Source organism: Pogoniulus pusillus, chromosome 8, assembly GCF_015220805.1.
Source record: "Pogoniulus pusillus isolate bPogPus1 chromosome 8, bPogPus1.pri, whole genome shotgun sequence".
Classification (NCBI taxonomy): Eukaryota; Metazoa; Chordata; class Aves; order Piciformes; family Lybiidae; genus Pogoniulus; species Pogoniulus pusillus.
In genome coordinates this window covers 4,940,470-4,962,349 of record NC_087271.1, presented here as the reverse complement: position 1 = coordinate 4,962,349, position 21,880 = coordinate 4,940,470, and the positions used below count along the sequence as shown (strand labels likewise).

At 43.0% G+C, this 21,880-nt stretch overlaps 1 protein-coding gene across 2 annotated transcripts in view; it reads left to right on the top strand.

Annotated features, from left to right (window-relative positions):
- The window catches only part of COL11A1 (collagen type XI alpha 1 chain), a 172,414-nt gene that overhangs the window by 80,639 nt on the left and 69,895 nt on the right, over positions 1-21,880 (top strand). For both annotated transcript variants that reach the window (XM_064147071.1, XM_064147070.1), the window contains exons 15-29: positions 2,303-2,356; positions 3,864-3,917; positions 4,021-4,074; positions 4,637-4,690; positions 9,824-9,877; positions 9,993-10,037; positions 11,365-11,418; positions 11,504-11,548; positions 11,995-12,048; positions 12,510-12,554; positions 14,336-14,389; positions 15,970-16,014; positions 17,508-17,561; positions 17,643-17,687; positions 20,932-20,985. In XM_064147071.1, the coding sequence (XP_064003141.1) occupies positions 2,303-2,356; positions 3,864-3,917; positions 4,021-4,074; positions 4,637-4,690; positions 9,824-9,877; positions 9,993-10,037; positions 11,365-11,418; positions 11,504-11,548; positions 11,995-12,048; positions 12,510-12,554; positions 14,336-14,389; positions 15,970-16,014; positions 17,508-17,561; positions 17,643-17,687; positions 20,932-20,985 (765 nt within the window). The remainder of the gene's footprint in view (positions 1-2,302; positions 2,357-3,863; positions 3,918-4,020; positions 4,075-4,636; positions 4,691-9,823; positions 9,878-9,992; positions 10,038-11,364; positions 11,419-11,503; positions 11,549-11,994; positions 12,049-12,509; positions 12,555-14,335; positions 14,390-15,969; positions 16,015-17,507; positions 17,562-17,642; positions 17,688-20,931; positions 20,986-21,880) is intronic.

Sequence of the window (21,880 nt, the reverse complement as noted above, 5' to 3'; positions counted from 1 at the left end):
TTAAGAAAACACAAACTTGCTTTGACTAGTTCTCCTCCAGATTCCAGGTACAGCATCTTACCCTGGATGAAGATCTGCTTTAGGCCTGTTTAGGAGTAAAACTTACTCTGGAAATCTGTATCCTCATTTAATGATAGTAAAGCAGAAGAGTTATGTAGATTTTCTGCTTCTTCAGGGCTCAGTGCACAAACACCTTGAATAAAACATAGCTGAAGTTCATGATAGGAGCTGACAAGGTATTTTTCATGGACTGTAGTGATCTTTGGACTGAACTCTGAGATGCTGTTATTTTCTATGTAACACAGGCAGAGAGTAAAGTAAAAGCAGTGGCTTTCCTTTCTCTTGCTTTCATTGCTGGGGATGCACTTCTCTTTGCATTGCTTATGTTCTTACTGTGCTCATGTTTAGTACTTTGCATTGCTGTGTTCTTACTGTGCTCATGTTTAGTACCTCTCTTTGCATTGCTTATGTTCTTACTGTGCTCATGTTTAGTACCTCTCTTTGCATTGCTTATGTTCTTACTGTGCTCATGTTTAGTACCTCTCTTTGCATTGCTTATGTTCTTACTGTGCTCATGTTTAGTACCTCTCTTTGCATTGCTTATGTTCTTACTGTGCTCATGTTTAGTACCTCTCTTTGCATTGCTTATGTTCTTACTGTGCTCATGTTTAGTACCTCTCTTTGCATTGCTTATGTTCTTACTGTGCTCATGTTTAGTACCTCTCTTTGCATTGCTTATGTTCTTACTGTGCTCATGTTTAGTACCTCTCTTTGCATTGCTTATGTTCTTACTGTGCTCATGTTTAGTACCTCTCTTTGCATTGCTTATGTTCTTACTGTGCTCATGTTTAGTACCTCTCTTTGCATTGCTTATGTTCTTACTGTGCTCATGTTTAGTACCTCTCTTTGCATTGCTTATGTTCTTACTGTGCTCATGTTTAGTACCTCTCTTTGCATTGCTTATGTTCTTACTGTGCTCATGTTTAGCACTTTGCATTGCTTATGTTCTTACTGTGCTCACGTTTAGTACCTCTCTTTGCATTGCTTATGTTCTTACTGTGCTCATGTTTAGCACTTTGCATTGCTTATGTTCTTACTGTGCTCATGTTTAGTACCTCTCTTTGCATTGCTTATGTTCTTACTGTGCTCATGTTTAGCACTTCTCTTTGCATTGCTTATGTTCTTACTGTGCTCATGTTTAGTACTTTGCATTGCTTATGTTCTTACTGTGCTCACGTTTAGTACTTCTCTTTGCATTGCTTATGTTCTTACTGTGCTCATGTTTAGTACCTCTCTTTGCATTGCTTATGTTCTTACTGTGCTCATGTTTAGTACCTCTCTTTGCATTGCTTATGTTCTTACTGTGCTCATGTTTAGCACTTCTCTTTGCATTGCTTATGTTCTTACTGTGCTCATGTTTAGCACTTTGCATTGCTTATGTTCTTACTGTGCTCACGTTTAGTACTTCTCTTTGCATTGCTTATGTTCTTACTGTGCTCATGTTTAGTACCTCTCTTTGCATTGCTTATGTTCTTACTGTGCTCACGTTTAGCACTTCTCTTTGCATTGCTTATGTTCTTACTGTGCTCATGTTTAGTACCTCTCTTTGCATTGCTTATGTTCTTACTGTGCTCATGTTTAGTACCTCACTTTGCATTGCTTATGTTCTTACTGTGCTCATGTTTAGTACTTCTCTTTGCATTGCTTATGTTCTTACTGTGCTCACGTTTAGTACTTCTCTTTGCATTGCTTATGTTCTTACTGTGCTCACGTTTAGTACTTCTCTTTGCATTGCTTATGTTCTTACTGTGCTCACGTTTAGTACTTCTCTTTGCATTGCTTGTGTTCGTACTGTGCTCATGTTTAGTACCTCTCTTTGCATTGCTTATGTTCTTACTGTGCTCATGTTTAGTACCTCTCTTTGCATTGCTTATGTTCTTACTGTGCTCATGTTTAGTACCTCTCTTTGCATTGCTTATGTTCGTACTGTGCTCATATTTAGCACTTCTCTTTGCATTGCTTATGCTCTTACTGTGCTCATGTTTAGCCCTCATATATTACTGTAGAAGGAGGAGTTGTATCTTTGGTAACAGAATTTTGGGCCAGTTTGGCCTAGTTTCTAGGCAGTGATATATCAGGGTGTATCTGCAGATTCGAAGGATGTATTCACAGCACCTAATGAATAAGGGCATTATTAGTTTGTTTGGGGGTTTTTCTCCCTGTCATTGGTGTAGAGAAATAGAAAATACCTTACTCATTTAAAGAGTGTATTTAAACAATGTGTTTTGCTTTTTTCATCAAGGGTGGACCTGGAGCAGCAGGTGCTAAGGGTGAGAGTGGTGAACCAGGTCCCCAGGTACAGTAATAATTCCTTTTATAGTGGGGCATCTTTAGGACAATGCATTCATATGACAGAGAAGAACTCCACCAGTGATATGCTTTCTGTGTGCAATGGGAGAAGACAGCTTTTACCACATTAGCCTAATACAGCAGCTTGGAAATATAAGAAGGAGCAACTATCACATGTGAAATGTCATCACTTGAAAACCTGCTTTCACACTGCCAATCCAGGTTCTTTTTTCTGTCCAGCAATCATATGTCAGTCTGCAGTTGTGTGACCTTGGGCTCAGACCATATCAGCTCTCATGAGGTGAGGGAGGTTGGATTTAGTTGGTAATTAAACAGGGTATTTTCAAGAAAGACAGGGCATAGCAAGAAAAAGTCTTGATGAATCAACACATGCTTTTCACCCTGGCTTACTCTTGTATCAGCTCCTATGTGGTGATTTAAGAGCACTAAAGCACATTGAAGTATTTTAGCTTGAACCTAAAAGTAGTAGGGGATTCTTAAAGAACTCTTGATAGGAGTTTTGCCTGTCAGAGAGCATCTTGGATTTGCTATATTATGAAGTGCCTGTCTTAAAACTCCACATGGATATATGCTTACTCTTGTATCAGCTCCTATGTGGTGATTTAAAGAGCACTGAAGCACGTTGAAGTATTTTAGCTTGAACCGAAAAGTAGTAGGGGATTCCTAAAGAACTCTTGATAGGAGTTTTGCCAGAATCAGAGAGCAGAGTACGTTATGAAGTGCCTGTCTTAAAACTCCTCATGGATATATGCAAGGGAAAAACAACCAACAGCAGAACCAAAACACCAACCCAAACAAACAAAACCAACCAGCCAACCAACCAAAAACTCCCACAAGCAAACATAAAGGTGCTCTGAACAGCTGATCAGTCTTCCAGTTTGGTTACTTACAATTGTAGTGCTTTGTTCTCTTCCTGCTTTGTGATTTTGGCTGGCTGGTCTTTACTATTGATGCTTTCACCTTACTACTGATGCATTTGTGTGGAGGACAGAAGCATGCCCCTGCATTCACTCCACATGTTTGAGTCTGGGGTGATTTGGTCTCTCTCTCATTAAAACTCTGCTGTGTTCAGCTAAGACCGCACGTGCGCTGCTGACCAGCACACAAGTTAAGGGTCTGAAATATGCACTCTTTGGGTTTTGACAAGTAACTATTATGTAACTAAAATATTTTTGGCATGAGAGGAAGAAGGGTTTTCAAACCACGAGCTCATCAAAGGCACGAAAGAGCACAAGAAGCCCTTCTGTTGAAAGGACTACCCTCTGCAGTGCCATCTTAAGGAGAAGTAGCGTTCGAGTTGCTAGTGCTGAGGTTGGTCTGAATGCAGTATTCTCGTAAAAATGAAAGGAGCTTGGAAACCAGATTCCTTCTCCTGGGAGAAACTTGCAGCTTGGTGTATAAAATAAATCTTACCTTGTTCTGGAGGTGAAATGTTTAGCTAGCTTTTTTGCTGACACGAATGTGACTCTAAGAATTCCGCTCTTTAAATTCAGGGTCCCCGTGGCGTTCAAGGCGCCCCTGGTCCAAGCGGAAAAGCTGGGAAGAGGGTAGGTAGCATACAGATCAATCCTACTCCAGGTAAATACTTTCTATTTAAATGTTAACTGATTCCATTGCCTTCTCAAATGTTTGACCCTTGGGTTTCTCCAGGGACGTCCTGGAGCCGATGGTGCCAGAGGAATGCCAGGAGAGCCTGGTGCAAAGGTAAAAATGAGACCTGGAGACTCTGTTTCAGTCTTGGAAGGAACTAGCCAGATTTTTATGTAGGTGCTACAGTTTGTGCCAGGCCAACCCCAAATTCTTCTCTCAAGTGAAAATACTGAGGTTTCAGATAGCTGGGTCAGATGCAAGAGCTGGAATGAATAATCCATTTAAAATATGGTAATTAATGGTAATGGCTAGTGGCCTGACCTTGAAGTAACTCGATTCTTGGGGCACGATTCCTATCCCTCTGAGTAAGTTTCTTATTACAGAGTATCAGTAATAGTAAAGTCAGTTTTGCAAGTGCAAACTGCAGCTGGACTCAAGCTTTTGCTTTCAACGTGGACTTCCTTCTATAAACAGCACAGTGAACAAGCTGGTGTGGCATTTTCTTCAGTGCCTAGCAGCAAACGCTGCCAGCGTGGTCTGTGCGCCCCTCCGTGCGCTTCATCCGGTAAAAGTGTGCTGAAGCTAGAAAGTCACTTTGAGAGGAGAGGCACAATTTATTCAGAGTAATACAGGCTTTAACAGTCATTTACTAAAGCTGTGGTCTCTTCTTTCCTAGGGTGACAGAGGATTTGATGGCCTCCCTGGCCTCCCTGGTGACAAAGGTAACAGGGTAAGAAGAGCACATCTGTTCATATGCCAGCAAATGGCCATGGTCACAGAAATACTGCACCAGTCACTAGGAATAGCACTAAGGACAGTGGGAAAAAGATCATAGAATGATTTAGGGAATCATAGAATGATTTGAAGTGACCTCAAAGATCATCTAGTTCAACCTCCCACCATAGGCAGGGACACCTCACCCTAGAACAGGTTGATGAAGGCTTTATCCAACCTAGTTTGAACACTCCAGGGAAGGTGCATCCACAGCCTCCATGGGCAACCTCTTTAGTGTTTCATGACCCTCACTGTAAAGAACTTCTTCCTAACATCTAGTTTAAATCTCCTCTCTGCCAGTTTAAACCCATTACTCCTCACCTTGTCATTACAATACTCTGTGAATAGTCCCTCCTCAGCCTTCCTGTAGGCCCATTTCAGATACTGGAAAGCCACTCTAAGGTCTCCTTGAAGCCTTCTCTTCTCCAGGCTGAAGAGCCTCAAGTCTCGTAGCCTGTCATAGAATGTCCTCATAGGAGAGCTGCTCATCTTTGTGGTCCTCCTCTGGACACACTCCAACAGTTTGAAGTCCTTCTTGTGTTGGGGGCTCTAGAACTGCACACAGTACTCCAGGTGGAAGCTGATGAGAGCCAAATAAAGAGGCGGAATCCCCTCCCTTGCCCTGCTGGCCACACTGCTCTTGCTGCAGCCCAGCACAGGGTTGCTGTCTGGGCTGCACTCACACTGCCAGCTCATGTTGAGCTTTTCATCACCCCAGACCCCCAGGTCCTTTTCCTCAGGGCTGCTCTCAGCCATTTCCCACCCAACCTGGATTTGTGCTTGGGATTGCACTGACCCAGGTGCAGGACCTTACACTTGGCCCTGTTGAATGTTGTGAGGTTGGCCTGGGCCACCTCTCCAGCCTGTCAGGTTCCTCTGGATGGATCCCTGCCCTCTAGCAAATTGACTGTGCCAGACAGCTTGGTGTCATCTGCAGACTTGCTGAGGGTGCACTCAACTCCTCTGCCCATATTGCTGACAAAGATGTTAAACAGCACTGGTCCCAGCACTGACCCTTGAGGGATGCCACTTGGCACTGGTCTCCTGGATGTCAGTTTTTCATGCTGCAGAGCAGGATGTGAAACATTTCAGTGATATCAGTGGATAGACAATAATTAACATATATGCACACGTAGAATCATAGAATCAACCAGGTTGGAAGAGACCTCCAAGATCATCCAGTCCAACCTATCACCCTGCCCTATCCAATCAACTAGACCATGGCACATGATTTAAATGCACAATAATTCACAGGTGGGGAAATGGTTTAAATATACTTTCAGAATTCTGATCACATGGTCAGCTGGATTTGGCCCTAATTTTTCTTAGTTTTACCTATCCAATCTAGGGTGATTATGAAAGGAAATAGTAATGGGAAAAGGAGATCAGCATGAAGTTTCTGTATTGGGGGCACGAAACATTTTAACCTGCAGAGCTTGCTCAAAAACTGCATTTGGATATTTGACCTGCAAACTGACTTTATTAGTGTGCCCAATTCCCACCACTGCAGCTTCAGGAAAGGTCAGAGTCACATCAGAGAAGTTAGGAAAGCTTGAAGTAATGGTTAAAACAGCTAGTATACTTGCTCCTTGTGACATAGCCATCGATAGAATTGATGCTGCATCTTTCCCTGCAAGGTGCAGAAATGATCACAGCAGAGGATTTCTGCTTTGAGCTGTACCTTTAAGGCAGGTGCTAGTGACAGCATACTCTACTGAGTGTACCCCCCTACTGTGGCTCTGGTAAGTGCAGTGCACCATAAAAGAAACAGTGAGTAAGAACATCAGCAAAACCATTCCCATAGGTGCCGCAGCTTGGTGGCTGAGGAGGCTCAGGGGTGACCTCATTGCTGTCTACTACCTGAAGGGAGGTTCTAGCCAGGTGGAGGTTGGTCTTCTCCCAGACAACCAGCAATAGAACAAGAGGACACAGTCTCAAGTTGTACCGGGGGAAGTATGGGCTGGATGTTAGGACACTGGAATGGGCTGCCCGGGGAGGTGGTGGAGTCGCCGTCCCTGGGGCACTTCAAGGCAAGGTTGGACGTGGCACTTGGTGCCATGGTCTAGCCTTGAGCTCTGTGGTAAAGGGTTGGACTTGATGATCTGTGAGGTCTCTTCCAACCCTGATGATACTGTGATACTGTGAAGTTGTTGGCAGAGAGAGTGATTGGCATTGGAATGGGCTGCCCAGGGAGGTGGTGGAGTCACCATCCCTGGAGGTGTTCAAGCAAAGCCTGGATGAGGCACTTAGTGCCATGGTTTAGTTGACTGGCTAGGGCTGGGTGCTAGGTTGGAGTGGATGATCTTGGAGGTCTCTTCCAACCTGGTTGATTCTGTGATTCTGTGATGGTGGCTGTTGCTCTTTGATGGGTCAGCACAGCTGCTGCACTTCCCACAACAGCCCAGTTGTGTTTGCTGCTGACCCATCATGTAGTTCTTCATCATAACAGCTAAAGATAATCTTTTGAGTTCTGTTTGCAATGGGAAAAGAACTGCTAGTGTCACACAGAAGTGTCTTGGTCTTCTTTCACGCTGTGCACGACGTTAACTGAGCTCCAGCTTGCTCCTCTGGGACCAGCAGAGGGCGCCAGACATCAAGCGCCTGCCACTGCTGTGCAGGCTGGGCAGGGATTGTCTCTAGGCAGGGAATGTGCATCTGCTATCCAACCTGGAATAGCAGACTTGTCCCTCGGACGTGCCACGTAATAAAGAAGTAATTTCCTTCACTTGAAATACTCCAGTTGTTTCACATTTCCTAAGCAGTACCCCTGAAATCCAAGGACAAGTTTTGGTTGAAATATGCTCAGTATGGAAATAGTGGCTTCTTTTTGCACTTTCCTTCATCCCACTGTTTTAAAATCCCCACATTCTGGTGTTTCTGTGCAGAACTCCTGCAGAGGTACAAACGATGGTCTTTGCAAAAGCAGCTGAATTCAAAGCCTGGTCAAATAGCTGTAGCTCTGAATTCCTCTATGCTGACAGCATCTAATGCAAACATTCAGTTCTCTTTGTCTTACAGTAGCAAGCACCAAAAGAAAGACAAGAGGAATAGTTTTGTTGTTGTAGTTACCTTTCAGCTGTAAGATAATTAAGGTTGAAACACCAAACCTTAGAGCAGAAGTTTTAGGATTACTTTTACAACTAGTAGTATGAGTGGGAAATTTGATGTCTCTCTGAGGTTGTTAGTCATTCAAACAAGCTGTCAGACAGGAGTTCACAGTATCATCAGGGTTGGAAGAGACTTCACAGATCATCAAGTCCAACCCTTTACCACAGAGCTCAAGGCCAGACCATGGCACCAAGTGCCACGTCCAATCCTGCCTTGAACAGCTCCAGGGACGGCGACTCCACCACCTCCCCGGGCAGCCCATTCCAGTGTCCAATGACTCTCTCAGTGAAGAACTTTCTCCTCACCTCCAGCCTAAATTTCCCCTGATGTAGCTTGAGGCTGTGTCCTCTCGTTCTGGTGCTGGCCACCTGAGAGAAGAGAGCAACCTCCTCCTGGCCACAACCCCCCCTCAGGTAGTTGTAGACAGCAATAAGGTCACCCCTGAGCCTCCTCTTCTCCAAGTTGCTGGGTAAGGTTCTCTTATAGCTAGTGTAGGGACATCAGACCACATGGCATAATACTCCTTTTAGCCTCAATACCTATGACTTTGATCTTTTCTTATTTAGATTTACTAGATAAATAGCTGTCTTTCAGTAGAAAAGCAAGACACTATATCCTAGAAGATAAGGTCTAAGGAAAAAGAAAATCAGGCTTTAACAGCTCATTTGAAGGAAAGAATTTAGAGAACTGAAAATGCTGTTAATGAAGTTCTGTTCTTACTGCATGACAGTATCAGGTCAGTGAATGCAAGCTAACACTACATGCCATGAGATTTCAGGATAACACAGGCAGCCCTTGAAAGGATGAACTAGCTCAATATTTGAAAGCTGAAGTCAGTCTTCATCTGGACATTAATTTGAAGGCAGATCATATGTCTCATGTGTTATCTTTCAAAAGTATCCCTTAGTATAGAGCAGTAGATCATTTTGAGCAGTTCCAAAACTTAGCAAAACATTGAAGCTGCTCTGTTAATTCATCTTACAAATCTGCAAGTGCAGTTCACAGAATTTAATTGTCTCTCTCTTGCCAACTCCCAACTTACAGAAGACAGAAAGGTAATCAAATAAAATCCTGACATCCTTAATAGGAGACAGGTCTGAGATGGGAGAGCAAGTTACCTAAAACTCCCTAGGAAAGTTTAAAAGACTAAAGAATGGAGCCTCTAGAGAGTGGATCCATATATCTCTGCTAACATCCGCAGCACCAGTTAGGCACCTTGGAGACACTGATAAAGTTAGGGAAAGCACTATGAATACTTGGTTGTTGTCCAATGGCAGAAGGAAGTCACAGTCTAAACCCCCCTTGCCCTGAAAGAGGTCCATCAGTGGTGTTTGTGCTGTGCAGCACACTAGTTCTCTTTAGAAATGGGGAAAGAAAAACAAATTCCACATGTACGATCCAGAGCCTACTGAGCCTCTGCGTACAGAGCCTTGCAAAGTCCTGGGCTCTGAGGGGAAGTGTGAAAGTCTGGCTGCCTTCCCAAGCCTCAGACAAATCAGTCCCAAGGCTCTCAGTGTCTGGTGCCAGGGTGCATGACTCTGAAAGGTGGTTAGTGAACTTCACTGTGTATATTCCAGGCCCCAGCAACTGGTTTATTAACTCCTGACCCATGTACACATGCCTTATTCTACTGGCAGCTGTATGCTGGGGAGGGGGAAGGTGCAGATGAGAGAAAGCAAAATGTAAGTCCATTGCCTTTTGTGGCAGCAATTTGTAGGTGTTTTGGGGCCAAGAATAAGTAGAGTGAAATTTTACAGCCACAGATCCTTCATTGTTTTGATCATCTTCGTTTGGTTTTGTACTGCAATAGTAAAAGCCTTCAGTGAGTGCCGTAACCTGCAGATTGGTATCGTGACAGAACATGTTTTGACGTGCTTGACACGGCAGACTTTAGCTAAGACATTTGTTTTCATTTCCCTTCCTATCCATTATTGTTTCCAGCAGTAGATACATTATTTTAATGACTCTCCTTTTCCAACAGGGAGACCGTGGCCCGCAGGGACCCCCTGGCTTACCTGGTGAAGATGGATCAAGAGTAAGTTGCTATATGCACAGTAGAATCTAGGGTGAATCCTCACACAATGGGAATAAGGTCCATGACAGATGCTCTTGCTTTCCCTAAAATTTCTCTTTGCTTTGTACAAAACCAGGGAGAAGATGGGGAAGTTGGACCAAGAGGTCTTCCAGGTGAAGCTGTAAGCAATGCTTTCTTACTCATCTGCTTCTGGTAGAGTCATTCTCAGATTTTCCCACTGTTCTGAACAGCAGGTACAGAAGTGACTGCATTTGTGTGTGGATTGAGAATGCTAATTCTGCCTGACAAGCAAGCAGATAAATGCTTTTGTTAGGGGTGAAACACTACTCACAGGAATAGAATGAAGTCAGGGATATCACTGGCCCCATACACATAACTTCCAGGATCACAAAGGCTATTCTTCATCCCATTGTGCAAAATTAGTCGTTGCAGTCCTTGATACATGAGAGCATAACCAAGCCCCTGGTGCTCAGAAAATGCTTTCCAGACATCTGTTTATTAGAAGATAAGGCCTGGCTTCTTTATCCCCCCACACTCCTGTGCTTCGTTGTGTGCTTTACCCTTGGTTTAAGGTACCGAATTTCCCCCGCTGTCAGTTGGAATTCTGCAGGTGCTGTCACTGCAGAGCAGAGCTCTGCATTGCAGGCAGGAAATCAACTCTCACAAAAGGGAATTTTACCCTAAATGTACTATATGCTGCTGTCTAGTCACAAAGTAGATGGCTTCCTAGAAGTCACTACCGAGTCAGAGGGTTAGTGATTTGTGGCTGTATCATACATGTGGAGAGTAAAAACTCAATCTGCCTGATTAATCTCATGACTTGAATGATGACACAGATGTTGAAAACTAATGTTCACTTATGTAGTATGAAGCCAAAAGGCTTTTACAGGCCAAATCTTGCTTGTCTTAGAAAAACAGCCTTTGGTCTTTTGGGGGATTTTTCTAGGAGCAAGAGGAACAAATCTGATTTGTTTTCCCAGAATGCTTTACATTTCTCATAATAAAACTCTTAGTATTTTTAAATTATCTCTTTTGTCTTTACTAGAGATAAAAGCAGGATTTTATGCTTAGAGCAGTAGTATAGAGTATGGCAAGCCATCCCATTTTCTAAGGAGAAGAGTAGAAATTAGTATGCTACTATTCAGGTCAGGCTTTCAGGCCAAGACACAGCTGAAGCTTCGGTGGAAGATGTTGTGCCAGTGTTCTGCACCAGGAAATCTGAACGTTTCTCTCCCAGCTTTCTCTCTAAGATGACCACACAGAAGCTAAATCCAAGCTTGCCCTTCCACTGACATCCTGCTCAGAAATACAGTGGCCTTCAGGAAAATCTGTTGCCAGTGAATGTTTTCCTTTCTTCCTTTCCTCTCTTTCTCCCTCAACCCACATGCTGCCTTCCCTTGTGACATATTTTTTGTCCAGTCCTGTTCCTGGGCCTCTCTGTTCAGAAAACACCAGGCAGGTGTTAATAAGTCTTTCCTCTGTTGCAGGGACCACGGGGATTACTTGGCCCCAGAGGCACACCTGGCCCCCCTGGACAGCCTGTACGTATGAACCGCTTTGTATTCACTGTTTCCAGAGCGATAGAAGTCCTCTGGCAGCTACTTACCTTGGTATTGTTTGTTGCAGGGCATTGCAGGTATTGATGGACCTTCAGGCCCAAAAGGAAACATGGTGAGTGAGTAAACTGGGAATTAAAAAGGGAGTGGGTTCTAAAAATCCCTTCCCCACTCTCTCATCCTTGCCACTATGCCATCCCTTCCGTTTAGTTAAACCTTTCTGTTGCACTATTCAGATTCAGGCCCATCTGGCAAAGAAAGATGAGCCTTCTATTCCTGAGCATTCAGCCAAAGGACCTAACCATGTTCTCTCTAAAGCTCCTTTAGCACCATGGACTCCAGAGCTTAGGGTCCTATGTGTGGGCTATTATTCTCTGTTAGAGAAAAGACCATGATATTCATTAGCATGGAAAAATATCATACTGGATAATAACTTGCTGGTGGACTTTAAAGGGAGAGGAACAAAGCTCAGTCTGTACTCCTTTTAGTCCTTACAATGAAGATCTGTAGTGCAGAAATGCAAACCTAATGCCCTGGTGGGTTTTTTTTTTTCCATGGCAGGGTCCTCAAGGGGAACCAGGACCTCCTGGTCAGCAAGGAATTCCAGGCCCACAAGTAAGTGTAAAACAAGGCTCCAGAAATAAGATGCAAATGTTTCATAAATGAAAATCAGCAAAAAGTTAACTTTTCATGTGAAAAACTGATCAAGGCTCAAGAATTTTGTTAAAATAATGCTGAAAATGTGTTGAGGGGAGTGAGAGCAGAATTTTCAAGCAAGCTTTCAGAGGGATTTTTCATTCAGGAGAAAAATGACTCATTCAGTGTTCCTGGAATGCAGCAGGAATGGCCACACCTGGAGGAGGGTTCTGAATAGGATCTTGTTACAGACCTACTGCCAGAGTAGTGGCTTGTGCAGAAGGCTCAGGAAAAACTCCTCATGCAACTCATAACGGGGGTGGGGGGAAAAGCCATTTCTATTTGCCAGCCTGTTTAAACAGATTAATGAGGGACCTTTGGTTGGGTGAATGTATATGTATTGTTCTCCCACGTTTCTCACACTGCTTTCTGTTTAATAGGGGCTTCCTGGTCCACAAGGTCCTATTGGACCTCCTGGTGAAAAAGTAAGTTACAGCATTATTCTGCTACTGCACACTCAGTTCTGTGCAACAAACTTCCTCAGGTGCTTCAAGTCTTTGCTGTGTTTTACAGAACAGTCTAAAAATCAGCAGATCTTCCTGAAATCATCAAGTAAATGAATAGCCAGTGGAGGCCTGGCATGAGCCTAATTTCCTCCTTTTGCTTGGCATTAATTTTCTGTTATTCGTTTCAGAATGGCACTGTGAAACAGTGTGTGCTTGGAGGTTAATTAATTTCACAGTCAGCTGTGAAAAGGAGGTTTATTTCTTTCTCTGATAATGAAGTTTCACCTGCTCAAGTGACTCTGCCCTCTTTTCTCAAGGACTGTGTTTTGGCACAGCTCATGGTGTAACTGGTGTGCTGCAGTGTCAGCTGGTGGTTTTTCTCCTGCTCTTTTTTCTTCTCTTCCTGATCTGAGTTCTTCAGTTTGTTTGTTTGTTTTTTAATATCATTTGAATTTTATTTTTCCTTTCTTTTAATTGATTTTTTTGCTCTACTGGTTCTACTTTGGTTTTACTCCTGTTGATACTTTGGAGAAACTGAGGGAGGCTACAGAAAACAATTGTGATGGTTTGGGTGTTACTTGCCCCCCCCACACACTTAAGAAAAATCACCCAGATTAGACTCAGCCACTGGAAATTGAAGAATGAAGCTTTACATTTACAGCTTAGCACAATATACAAGCAGATATTTACAGCATATACAGTTACAGACAGAAATACACAAGTTAAAAGGTAATACAGAAACACAACAGCCCTCCCAGAAACCTGAGTCCCCAGGAGAGGCTCCCAACCACCCTTCCACCTTCTTCCCACCCCTCTACCTTACCCCAGACTTTGCCTTACAATTAAGGTGAGTTTGAAGGGTTGGCCAAGGGGGTTAAGAGGCAGATGGATTAGTCAGGCAGGTTAGAGAGAGAAGTGCAGCCCACAAAGCCCAGGGAGAGACTCTGTTATCTATGTTTATGTTCTTGTACATCTCAGCAAGCCTATGAGTGAAACAGCCATCACCATTGTTTCATTTTCACAGCCTATAGTCTAATTCTTCCCACCAAGCTATCCCAGCGGGGCTCAAACTAGCACAACATTATACAGGCTTTGTGCCCAGGAAGTCTTACTCTGGCAGAATGCACTGGGCCCTTTGGCTTGCACAAAGGTGTAGCAGGCCTGGCAGCTCTGCAGTCTCTGCTCTTTGCCTCTTGATCTTGTTGATACCTTTCCTTTGGTGGATCCTGTTGTTCCTGAAACTCTAAATAACATTTGGTTCACTGAAGAACTCTTCCTCACTTTATGTTGTTTGTGCACATTCATAGGGTAACTCCTGAGGGCTGTCTATTGAATTGTTCAGACTGCAAGAACTAGCTTTGCACTTACCTCCTGTATGATGATACCTTTCTGGCTTTATTTTTGTTCTCTTTTTGGTTTATCTCTGATAACTCTATATCAAAAGATTAGGTATGACTAGATTTTATCTCCCTAAGCTCTTAGCATCACATGTATTGGAAATAGGTGGGGGTCATTTGATTTGGGTTTCTTTCCTTTTCCTTTTCTGTGTTTTGTTGTTTTGTTTTGTTTCACTCTTTTTTCTAGACAGGTAGATATAGTTTGGGGTGGGTTTGCTGGTTGTTTTTAAATGCTACAAAGCTGTAAGGTAGCTTGCTGGTTTAGGGCATACCAGTCCTCAACAAGTATCATCCTCCATCACCCTAGAAAACTTAGAGGATGCTGCTGTTGTTCTTAAGATGTGTCTCTGTTGTTGCATTTAGGGACCTCAAGGCAAGCCTGGCCTTCCTGGCCTTCCTGGTTCTGATGGGCCTCCTGTAAGTAACCAAATAGTTTGCTTGTGAGTGTGAAAAATATTGCTGGATGCCAGTGTTGCACAAAGCAAGAGGAGAGTACAAGCACAGGTAGTCCTAGCTGGTGCCATTATAAGCTCCATCCAAAAACTCTGTATGGTTAGAATGGTTCAAATGAAGAGAATTACATTTCTGAAGCAGGTGCTTACAGCAGCTGTGAGCTTCTGCAGTCTTGTCCCAGAGACTGAAATGCATCAGGAAGATCTGCAGGGATGAGACACAAAGGGCCAGGCACTGTTTCACTGTACTCCAACCAAAGCAAATCATCTGTGAAAACACTCACCACTTCTTCTCTGAGGAAACAGAAAACAGAACAGATCATTCTCTGTTTCCTGACCTAAACCACATCTTACAATCATAGAATCATAAAGTGGTTTAGATTGGAAGGGACCTCAAAGATCCAGTTCCAATCCCCTGCCATAGGCAGGGACACCTCCCACTAGAACAGGTCACTCAAGGCCTCATCCAACCTGGCCTTGAATGCCTCCAGGGAGGGAGCAGCCACAACCTCCCTGGGCAACCTGTGCCAGTGTCTCACCACCCTCACTGGAAAGAACTTCTTCCTAACATCTAGTTTGAATCTCCCCTCTGCCAGTTTAAACCCATTACCCCTTGTCCTGTCATTACAAGACCTTGTCAATAGTCCCTCTCCAGCCTTCCTGTAGCCCCCTTCAGATACTGGAAGGCCACTATATGTCTTATGTGCTTGGGTTTCTTCTGGCATTGTCTAGACTAGGACAGAGCTGAGCTAAGCTTTGGAATCTTTATGATTGGCTAAGATCTGTGACCCTGTGAACTCAGCCTAGGTCTGAGAACACATTCACTTACAAGAACAGAGTGTAACCTCCTGAGCAGCGCTGCTTATAGCTCAGGCATTAAACTTCAGTACAATCCCTCTTCATAATGACACAGAATCATAGAATCAACCAAGTGGGAAGAGGCCTCTAAGCTCATCCAACTTAGCACCCAGACCTGTCCAACCAACTAGACCACGGCACTGAGTGCCTCAGCCAAGCTTTTCTTCAACACCTCCAGGGACGGCAACTCCACGTGCCTGGGTTCCCACACCTCAGAAATGTCAGCTCTTACATGTTTTGTGTCACCAAGAGCCATTAGACAGGCAGTGTCACTTCTTAGCCCATGTCTCTCCTCCCTGCTGCATTTTCTTCTACCACTCTGCTTTTAGATTAAATCTGTGGTTCTCAAAGCTGAGTTTGAGCAGGGGATTTGCTAGGATGAGAACGAGGGAAGTGACTGCAGGGGTTTCACTGCACAGATACATTGCAAATACAGAACTGTACTCTTCACACTCTTGTCTTTTACCTGCCAAACTGCCATATCCATGGATAACTTTAAATACTCAGTGGTAGTCCAGCTGCAATTCTGTACCTTGAATCATCTAAACATTTGAACTTTCCCTCCTATGCTTTTCTGCATGCTGAGAACAATGTTAATTTCTGAACAATAATTGAGGGTTAATAATAAATGTCACTAGTGAAAAAAACCAGTGTTTTTCAAATCAGATTACATGTCTCTTAAATCAGGGTCATCCTGGCAAAGAGGGCCAGTCTGGAGATAAAGGTGCATTGGTAAGTTTGAAAAACATTCAGCTTTGTGATACATTTGTGCCTCTGAGAACTATTGAGGAATGTAATAGAAAATCCATGATGCATTCAAAGCTTCTGGGTACAAAGATATTAACTCTAACTGTTACAGCTATGCTAATTGCTGCAGAGATTGCTCCTTTGAAGTCAAACTGCTTGTAGAGTTGACAGAATGGCAATTGGTGCACACACCTCTTAGAAATCCTTTGCAGAAGGTGTGAGCTGAGAGTTGCACTGGATGGAGCCCTCACTTGGCATCTTCCAGTCCTTGGCCTTTGGAGGCTTGCAGATGGGTGCAGATGCATTGCATTTCTTAGGTCACCTTCACAGCACTGGCAGTGAAAAGTGATTTCTTTACTTATGAAACACAGAAGGGTCTTGGGGCTCTTGAAGGAGTTTTTTGCTCAATGCTTACCCTTATTTATCCAGAATAGAATCCTTTAGAGCACTTCAAAGCAGTTTCAGGTGCAGGATTGAATTCAGTAGCAGTACAAAAAGGTTGTGCTCTGGATAAGTGGGATGAAGGGATGAATAGGACATTTCAGAAGGTACAATTCCACTATTTGTGCAAAAATGTTATCTGATAGAAGCTTGTGGATTTTATCCTGATTTCTTAAGGAGATAAAGCATTTATGTTTTGAAAGTACAGGTGTGTGACCATCCATCAGTTGTTCCTGATCTCTTTGGAATTCACTGATCCTTTTCAGCCAAATTTGATAGACACTTTTATTTCTCAGGGATATTAATGGTCTAAAGCTATTGTGAAAAGACACAGCTGGAAAGCAGAAAAAGACCTTATCAATGGCCCCATTAGAGAAAGATTTTGTTATCTGTTTCAGGCATTAGAGAAGCAACAAAGGTCAGCCTCAGACACAGATATCTGTGTTTCCAGGCTTCCTTGCTTCCAGCCTTTACAGAACTCAGTTTCTTTTGATGCTGCCATTGAATTGCACTGTATCAAAACATCTTTAAAATGCTCAGAAAAATGGTAAATAACAGCATTAAGACATCAGTCAGTGTTAATAGAACTGTGAGACTTTCAGCTTCAGTTTTGTTCTAAAGTCCAGGCTTTTTGTCACTGTGATCTCTGCTTTTGCCTTGTGTCACCATCAGAACTGACGTGCACATTTTCTCCAGGAAGACATCCCTGCTTTCTGCTTGGCAGCTTTTTGTTGGGTTTAGTTTGCCTGTTCCATTTTCCAGTGATGCTTGCTTCAGTCCACTGTATATTGCTGATAGATGTTCCCCAAATGCACACACAGAACCAAATTGACAATTCCATTAACAACTTCATGGTGACATTTCAGGGTGCTTTGTCATGCTGTGACGTTTCTAAGTGGCAGGCAGCCCAGTGTTATTTTCATCTCTCACACAAGATTGCTGCATTATAGTGAAAAAGTAAGGATTAGCCTCAGAAGAGAACTGCTTGCTAACCAAGTACTGTACAAATGAGTGTTCTTTACTCCAATATATTTTAGGGCCCCCCAGGTCCTCAGGGTCCAATTGGCTATCCAGGCCCTCGTGGTGTGAAGGTAAGATTTAATTACCAGATTCCTTCCCCTGCCTCTTTCTGAATATATGCATGTGGGTCATTCTTTATATTCTTTCTTTAGGGAGCTGATGGTGTCCGTGGTCTCAAGGGATCCAAGGGGGAAAAGGTAAATCTGACTGCACTTAATTCCTTTCCCTTCTTCTGTGTTCCTTATTTCACTGCAATGCCTTCCGTCTCCTTCACTGCGGTGTTTGCTCCTGCAGCGGTGGGTTTATTTTTGCCTCACCCTAAGGACATACCAAGCCCAATTCATAAATCAGTGACCTCCATGGTTAGTTACACTGGTACAAAGTGAATATAAACCCTTCAGTTATTAGAATGGTTTTGGATCTCCATCATACCAGTTTAAGTAATTTCTCATTTTAGGGCTGCTCATGAAGCTGAAAAAGAACCTGTTTAGTACCTGTGAAGACTGCACAGCTTTTTCTTGTGCCTTACTAAGAGTCAGCTAGGGCAAAATACAGGTCTCAGATAGATCAGTTTAATATGTATAAGTATATATGTGCAATATAGATAGATAGATAGATGACTAGCATGATTTCCACAGTATTTCTGTGTTCCTAAGATGTGTAGCTCAAAAAGTCACGTGAAGGTATTTCACAGATTGCCTTTGCAGTGCTTTAAAGGTCTGTTACACAGGTCTGAAATCGTTCAGATGCCATTTCATGGAGGAAAGCACTGTAAGAGAAAAAACTCATTGTTCAGGAAAGCCTCTGTAAATCTGGAATGGTCTCAGGATTGTCTGAGGAGGTCCAGCTCTGTACTGGCCAGTGAACATGACTAGAACTCTTTAGCTATGTTATTCTTTGTTAACAGCAGAAGAGGAAATAGAGCATTCAGCTCTCTCTTCCTACATGGAATAAAATCAACCTCTTGTAGATCTCAACAGCTGGAACCTCACAGTGAAAGCTGCAGAAGAGTATCAGCTGACATTTGGTCAGTAGTTGGACATGACAAGTCCTTGCTGATGTGTTGCAAAGTGTTTTCTCTAGCTTTTAAGGAAGATCACCTGGAATTTGTAGTTTATGGAGTGTAAGATAACCATACAAATCTTCATTTCACCATCTAAAAACATAGGAAGCCTGCTTTAAAAACATGAAGTATATTTTTTCAGTGGGTCATGGTGAGTTACCTTCCTTTAATGCAAACACTTATTATTGAGAAACTATTTTTGCTTGTTCAGTTATTTATGTTAATGTCTCATCACCTATTTTGAGCTCTTTAAGAAATCTATTTCTGCCACCCTTTCTAGAGTTATTTATTGCATGCAGTGTGTAACTCTTTCAGAACAGAGTCAAAATGGCTTTAGCCTTGCGCTCTGTCTCAGTTGCTGCTCAGGGAGAAGACACAGCTTTTGTGGACCCAGGAATGCAAAAAGCAAACCTTCATTTTCAAAGCAAGGAGAGAAATAAAAAGCCTTTCCTGCTTTGTTGTTTGTTTTCAGTCATGTGGAACACAGCATCACTCTTCCTTAGCTTTAGTAGCAGTCCAGATATTACTCAGACTCTAAGTCATCAATATCACTCAGATTCTAAGTCTCAATATTACTTCAACTTGAATCATAGCAATGCATTTTATTGTCCCTTTTCATCACAAAGACCTTGGCTCCCAGGATGTCACTCAGGGTCAGATAAAGATGCAGTCAATAATCTTTGTTGGGTGGATATTGCAATAGCAGCTGTATAGTGAATTGATCTGAGAGAGAGGGAAGCAAGAGCTGATCAGTGATGCTAAAGCAAGTCGTGAACAATTCAACTCCACTCTGGAGATTGCTGTTTGTATCTGTCCTAGGTGGAGACTCTAGGGTTAAAAAAATCTTCTGGGGACTAGGAGATTGTTATTCAATCCCATAATTCTGCTATCTCTTGATGAACTCACAACAAGGTCAGCTCATTCTCCTTTCCTCCTCCTCCTGCCCTGTGTCTGGTGGCAGCCACTTGATTGGGAAGAACATGTAAGCAGTAGGCCTGTTTTGGGACCTCCAGAGGCTCGCTTAAGCCTCTTGGATGGCAGAGGCATTGGGGGAGGGGGAGGATTGGAGCACAGGAGAGTATTAGATATAGTTTTTGGGTTGGGGGAAAATTCAAGGGGGTTTGCCAGGGATGTGGTAATTGCTTTGTAATGTCTGTTTCTGTATTTCTCTCTATATATAATTCTGTTGTTTTTTTTTCCCTTCCACTTTCATTTGAGAGCTTAATTTCTGTTGCCTATCTTTAAAAACCACAACAGTATCTGAACTCAGAGAGCTGTAAATGACACTTGGCTGAGAGCTGGCTGCCTGTACTTCAGTATAGAGACCTATGAAGATGCTTGGAGTAAACTGTCAGAATTTGCTAGGCAGTAAATACATGATTATCACTAGGAACAACAACAATGTGTGCCTCTTTTGCCACTGTGGATGGATTCAGTCTTAACCCCCTCTGATGGTGCTTCATTTTAACATCAGCCAACTCTACAGACTACTCTATAGAGATGACTCCTCCTTTTAGCTTGGGAACATGAACATATGTTTGGTTCCCTCAATTCAGATGCCACATCCAGTCATTTTCTTGACTCCTTTCCTGACACTATTAAGATACTCATTTAAAAGATAATTAACTTGAGGTTCTGCTATCAAAAATAATAACACTGAGTAATGTGCCATTGGTATTGCAGATAATGGAATGGATGACCTCATTAAAAAGAATGATAGCCAAAAGAAGTTAAGGAAGGACCTGGCAAGTTAGCTTGTGCTAAACCAGGAGAGTTATATTGTCTTTGTCTTTCCAGCTTTTAAATAGCTTTGAACAGCTGTTTTTTAGGAGCTTTCAGGCTCCTCTTGTTTAGTGCACTTCCTTACAATAGCAGTAGCCACAATCAGGTTTTGGTGCCTGAACTTCTCATCCATGCAAATAATTTTAACCTGTAGCATGAAGACTTTGGGATTTGATAAGTGTTTACAAGTATCTGGCCAGGAGGGAGGGGACAGGCTCTGCTCACTGCTCCCTGGGATAGGACAAGGAGCAACGGGCATAAGTTGCAGCAAAAGAGGTTCTGCCTCAACACAAGGGGGAACTTCTTTACTGTAAGAGTCACAGAGCACTGGAACAGGCTGCCCAGGGGGGTTGTGGGGTCTCCTTCTCTGGAGACTTTCCAGGCCTGTCTGGATGTGTTCCTCTGTGATCTGTGTTAGATAGGATTGTCCTGCTCTGGCAGAGGGGTTGGACTCAATGATCTCTTTGGATGCCTTCCAACCCCTAACATTCTGTGATCTTATGATCTTATGATATGTGTTTGCTTACTCTATCAGCAGGGGGAAGAAAATCCTCTCTATTGCCAAAAGTCATTATATGCATTTGCTTCCTTTTTAGGGTGAGGATGGTTTTCCAGGATTTAAAGGTGACATGGGCCTTAAAGGTGACCGGGTAAGCACTTATTCATGGCCCCTATGTTCTTCACAGGTACTATGATTTTGAAGGAATCACTGAAGTGCACAAATAGATTGAAAAGAAAAAGCAAAGCAAAGCTGGTAGCCTCAATTATTTCTGTTCCCTGTGCATGCACAGATCTGAGGCAGGGGTTTGGTTCTTGTGAATCAACAGTAGCACAAAGAGGAAGACATTGTTAGCCTTGGATGTCCTTTTAACTAAGTTTCTTTTTAGAGAAGCTCCATTTCCAGATTCCAAGATCTCTAGTATCTCATAATCTGAGGAAAACTCATCTATCCAGGATAAAGATGTTTCAGTTCCAACCTAGCACCTTGCAAAATCTCAGCCAAGATAGCTCAGTGGACACTTTTTTTCCTTTCATAGGAAGTGTTGTAGAGTTTCTAAAAGAAACTTCTCATGAGAGGTTTGTGGCCTGTGTCTGTACACAGAAAGAACAGCTGAAGGTGATATCCACCTGAGTACTTAGATACAGGGACTTCTCTTCCTACAGGCTGTCACAATGCCTTCACAAGCATCGAGGGAAGGAAAACTATGCAGTTTTCAAGTGCACTTCTCATGCCAGGCAGGATGACTGTGCTCTTGCATTGGTGAAAGTAATATTCAGTGCCTAACTTGTGTGTACTTACATTTATATCATGACCACAGCAGTGGCATTTGCCTAACTGGAAACTGAGCAAGACCTTGATCAGCCTTATCTGGTTGAAGGTCTGATGTGCATTCCAGAGGGCTTGGACTAGGTGACCTTTAAAAGGTCTCTCCCAACCCAAACCATTTTGTTACTCTAATCTCTGTTTACATTTGCTGAAAACTTACTTACAGTTAGTTCTTGTCAGTCTCTCTAATATCTGCACAAAGACCATTGTTCCATATT